General features: G+C 47.7%; 1 protein-coding gene across 1 annotated transcript in view; it reads right to left on the bottom strand.

Moving 5' to 3' along the window:
• Positions 1 to 5,083, bottom strand: part of DRGX (dorsal root ganglia homeobox) — a 30,887-nt gene extending 25,804 nt beyond the window's left edge. The window contains exons 1-2 of the mRNA XM_057734034.1: positions 5,050 to 5,083; positions 808 to 905 (exon numbers count right to left, since the gene is read on the bottom strand). Of these exons, the coding sequence (XP_057590017.1) occupies positions 808 to 905; positions 5,050 to 5,083 (132 nt within the window). The remainder of the gene's footprint in view (positions 1 to 807; positions 906 to 5,049) is intronic.
• Positions 5,084 to 5,443: the final 360 nt, after the last annotated feature.

Below are 5,443 nucleotides of genomic sequence, written 5' to 3'. Positions count from 1 at the left end.
GAGGAGGCAGATGCATATTTCAAATTTGCTATGAGTGGTGAGGAAGTAGTTTCACAGATCAAATAGGGGAAGAGAAGGAAGAAAAGAGCTCTTTGAAACGATCCCACAGAATTAAAATTTCAACCATGGATGACTTAGGAGCTAAGACTTACTAACAACCTCAGTGCTATCCCAAGAGGTAGGAATAAGAGAGGCACAAATATTTGTTGCATTTACATTGCAACCCACACAGCTTTCACTATAGGGCTTGGAAGAACAGAAGCAACTTGCAGAAGCCCTCACTGTTTCAGTCCCACAGAAACTGCCTAGGGTTTCTGCTCCAGTGTGCTCTGGGAGAAAGACAGATCTAAGAGAAGGAGCCTGGGCCCTGGAACAGTATCAAGGTTCCAGTTGTAGCCCTTCCACTAATGGACAATACCTTCTACAGATCAGTCAACCTCTTGGGCCCTGGTGTTCTCATTTATCTACTGTGGATGAGAATACCTGACCTGCCTTCCTCAAAAGGTGATTTCCAGGTTGAAATGATATTGCTGTATTGCTGATGTGGAAATGTTCCCCAAACTATTAACCTGAGACAAATGGGCACCATCATCATTGCCTCTTCACTGACTATCTGGGATCATAAGGTCACAGTCCTCTGCCCTCTCCCCAGGCAGATACCTTGACACATAAATTGTTCAAGAAAACAGAAAGATCCAGCTAACATAATCCATTGCTCTTATTTTAAAAGACAAAGAAGAGCTGCTCAATCTCTGATTTTTTTTGGAGGCAGGAGGTGGCTGGCTCTCAGAAGGGGAACATCATTACCTGCTGAAGAGTGAATGTGGTCCGGTTCCGGCGCTGTTTTCTCCGCAGAAACCCATCATCAAAATCTCCTGTAGAGTGGTTGCCAAAGGGTGCAGTGCCTGCAGGGAACAAACTGGCTCAGCCTGAGCAAAGGGCCCCCGAGTTCTCACACTGAGCCCCTTCCAGGCACACTCACTTGGGGGCAGCGACCCATCCCCCCGTCTGTCCTACAGCATCTTTCTCTGTTTCTGTTATTAAGGCGCCTTCTTTTTCACTCTCTCATGCTCTCTCTCTCTCCCAGTAACCTCTGACTTTAGGCCCAATTACGTCTATTTCATAGGGTGAGCGGCAGTCTTACTGCCCTAGACAGCCAAGTTCACTTGTGCAGTTCTAGACTGAGCCAGGAAGGGTCACTGACTTGAGATGGGGCCTTCACTGGCCTTCTGGCTCCCAGCTGCACCTCTGTCCAATGTGCCTTCAGCTCATCCCTTCTACCTCTGATCCTTTAATAGAAGCCTCTATGTTTCCCTTTGGCTCACTTGTTAATACACTTTCCCTTGTTTCTACAAACAATAAGGATTAAAGGCTGGGGATAGGGGAGGAAAGAAATCACCAAGAGCTTTTTCTCCCACAACTTCAGGACACGAGGAGGTATGAAGTTTATAAATGAATATTAACACCATTGGTTACAGCTCATCAGCACCATAGTGGACCTATTATATAGATGTCAATTAATAAGAAATCTACACCAGTAGCAACTGTCCTGAATTCCAAGCAGACTTAAACAGGACCACTCTCAAAGGGCATCCCACCCTCTGGCCAGGCTCATAAAAGACCCACTACACCTACTTCCCTGAAGAGAAAGGCATCCTTTCTACAGTCCTCCCTGGCAGCCTCCAAAGCTCGTATTAAGCCAGAACAGAGTTTGGCCCCAAACGTGCATTCAGATCATTTTCCAAATGTGCACCATTTACTTGACAGTCCACAATGGCTTCTTAAGAAAACAAATGAGCAAGTTCCCATTAGCCAGTGAATGCTGTACCTGCCATGGGCTCCGGTCTCAGAATCACCGCATGTTCGCCATTAGGAGTTGGCAAGTCACACTGCCCAAGCAGCATCCCTCCAAACGACCTCAGTCCCAAAGAAGCAAGGTCCTTTGGCTTTTTAAAATTCTGTCTACTAAAGGGAGTCCCTCCTACTTATTATTCAACTTCCCAGTGCCACATCGTTTGCCACAAGACCTCCACTCTCTGGTAAAGACTGTTCCCTCCGTCCTCCCATCCAAATTTCTTTCGTACTCAAAACCCTAGTTACAAATATTTCTCTCCAGCTCATTGAAAACTTCAAAGGGACAGCCTCAAAGCAGTCTTATTTCCATTATTTTGTGGGAAACCAAACTGTCTCCTTCTAAAACAAAGCACCTGACTGATGAGACTCTCCAATCACAATCAGCATCACAAATTTCTACCTGCTTGCCCCAAGTTGTTTCAAAAATTGTATATATAATATCTTTAAGTGAAATATTGCATGTAAAACTGGGTCCTTAAAAAAGCTGACAGTTCATCAAATAAATAAGAACGAAGATTGACAACCTAATAGAAAAGAAGAAAATATGAGAAGCAGCTTTTTACTTAAAAATAAATAGAATTGTTGATAATGTTATGAAAGTGTTAAACCTTGCAATAATTAAGCAAAACATTTTTGCAAAAAAAATAAGTTGCACAATTATACCCAGTACAAATAAAAGTGTAATGAGTTATACACACTATTCACCACTTGTAGGAGCACGAATTGGTGCAGCCTTATTAGAGGGTAATTTGACAATATCTGTCAAAAATTTTAAGTGCATATGCAGGTATGTATTCTATGAATATACTTTGAAAGTCTGCCAAAATAGAGAGAGAATATTGTTCCTGGTAACCTGGCAACCGGAAAAAAAATGGAAACAACCGAAGTGCCCAAATGTAGACACTTTCTGCACAATATATAATGGAATACTACACAGCTGTTTAAAGGAAGCCGGTAGATGTGTATATACTGACGTGGAAAAACTGCCAAAATCTGTATTATAAAGTGAAAAAAGGAAAGTCCTGAATGATGTGGCAGTATGATCTCAGCACAAATAAGGCATAACATGTAGCGGGAAAAAATATATACATGAAGGTAAACACAGGTAAAAGCATGTTTTTCTTGAAGGAATCACAAGAAACCAACATCAGGGAATATCTTCAGAAAAAGAGGTAGAGAAGGAGGATCTCACTTTTCAATGTATATGTTTCTGCTCTATTCAAATTTCCTGAGCAGGTAGATGTAGTATTTTTTAATTTAATATCAGCAAAATTATCTGAGAAGTGAGATTACAAGCCATGCTTTGCTTTCTCCTGTATGCCTCTCTAGATTAATAAAAATTAAAATTAAAAATCTGATAGGAAATAATATGTCAGATTCCAAGAGTCTGTCTTCAGCCATTCTATCTGCAGCAGGTCACCTCATCCCCAGCAATACTAAACTAAACTAAAACACTCCTTTCTGTAAAACTGGCTTTGAAACACATCTGCAAAGGAATAAAAAATTTCTTAAAGACCCATCTCCTTTTCTTCTGGTCACAGCAATGAGAATCAGCATCGAGGTGGAGTGCAGCCAGGTGCGGGAAGGAAAGGTGAACTGAGCTGAGGGCAGCAAGCATCTCAGTGTGCTGGGGCCACGACAGCCTGGCCAGGGCTCTCCCCAAGTGACTTCTGCAATCCACGCTGCAGACAGGGTTTTCCCCTTCAGTCACTGAGGCAACCCACCACCTGCTAAATGCCCAAACCTCAGCCTTCCCACTTTAACAGGGAGGGTGAAATGCCAAGTATCAATCAGTCCAAATTTGAGGTTCAGAGATGCAGAAAACATGTGTCCACTGCACAATCAGAGGGTCTCCCTGCAGTCCTAAGGTACGGTGTCAGCAGGATGAACCTCTCAGACCTTTATAAAGCCCGTCAGCATGGGTTCTTGGAAGTAAAAGGAGATGAAATACAGCCAAGTGTCTGGCCTTCCCTTCTTACGAATGCTGATCGAGTTGGCAGGGCTTAAACACTGGTCCTCATTAGCCTCCTTTAGAAAATCCTACTGAACTCTTAAAAGCTTCCATGGGAAAAACAAAACAAACTTTCTGAAATCCCTGCATGTATTGGCCAGCTGAGGCCAGCTACTGCTCCAGGTAACCAGGACAAGGTGAAGGAGCATGCGCTGGTGTCTCAGGTCCCCCCAGTGTCTCACCACCTTTTGCCTTTCTCAATTTCTTCACCTCCAAAATTCACTACCCCCGCCCCGCAAATAAATCAAAGGAGTAGGTTGCCAAAGCCAAGTTCTGGTATTGCTCCCAGTTATATAAGTCCTAGTAGCCCATGGCTGAGACTACCTGGTCTGAGGAAGGCGCTGTTAAAGGACCGGAGAGTGTAGCTTTGTATTTGCCTGATGTATAGTAATCCCCTCCTTGTGTGGAGGGCCAACCCCTGAGGAGCCCCCAGGATCAGAGATCCAAGCTATCCCCTTCTCACCAGCCTACCCCCATCTGACAATCCAGTGCAGCGACCATACCAAGGATCCTGGAGCAAAATTTCTTCTAAGAACTGGAGACCCTCAAAGACCCTAAGCCTGGACACAGGCTGCCACTGAGAGTGGGAAGTGGTTAGCATTTGGGGTCAGAAAACCAGTGAGTCACAGAGGAGGAGCCATGCCAGGACACTTCTGGCAGTGGTGGGCAGGGCCACCAGGCCCCTGAGGGCCACATGGGCCTGGAACAGATCTTGACGAGCTGGAGCAAAATTGCCTTGGGCAGGGAGTGAGAGTAGCCTGGCAGTGAGTGGTTCCTGCTTATGTCCAACCCAGGACCATGTGGGCCACCTAGTCCACCTCTGCTTATCGAAGGATGTTTGCAAAACACCGTGAAAGATTGATGCGGCCCCCTGTTCAGGGGAGCCCCGATTAGAGGCGTGACACCAGCATCTGTGCTGGGAGGATCTGCCCGTCCTGGCAGCGCTTGCAGCCCGGGGCCAACCGGCCCAGGCAGGGAGGGGGGAGGTAGGAAGCAGGTGGCTACAGGGCGGAAGGCTGGAGCGGGATGTGAGGAGGGGGCCAAGGGCGTCTCTACCCAGCGCCGGCGGCTGCGCCCCTCGCGGAGCAGGGACCCAACCACCAGCCAGACCCAGCTGCCGCTCGGGCCCTTTCTGGCCGGCGTGCCGGCCTTTTGGAGTAGCTCCGGGCTCGGCGCTTACTCACCCTCTAGCTGTGGCGGACAGTGGAAATAAAACATCGCCGACGGCCGGATGGACTGGACGGCCAGGACTCGGGAGCGTGACCGCGATACCGACAAGGCACCGTAGATCTGGCCTGGCTGCAAAGCAAACAGCGACAGAGCCTAAGTCTCCCTCTGCCTTCGCCCCCGCCCGGCCCTGGAGCACACCGGGCGCTCCCTTCCTGGAAAACCCCCTCCCAATGCCTTCAGCCCACTATGGGGACTGGAAGGGAGGTGGCATTGCCGTCGCAAGCCGGAGACCCCGTGGGACATCCCTTCCGTTCGGGTCCACCACCCGGACAGACGTCTCCCCACCTCGGCCCCAACACCAAGCCCACGCAGTCCGGTTCTCGGCTCTGAGGGGCCCCCGCCGCAATC

This window comes from Hippopotamus amphibius, chromosome 5 (assembly GCF_030028045.1).
Source record: "Hippopotamus amphibius kiboko isolate mHipAmp2 chromosome 5, mHipAmp2.hap2, whole genome shotgun sequence".
NCBI classification, from domain to species: Eukaryota; Metazoa; Chordata; class Mammalia; order Artiodactyla; family Hippopotamidae; genus Hippopotamus; species Hippopotamus amphibius.
This window is presented reverse-complemented; position numbering and strand designations above follow the sequence as displayed.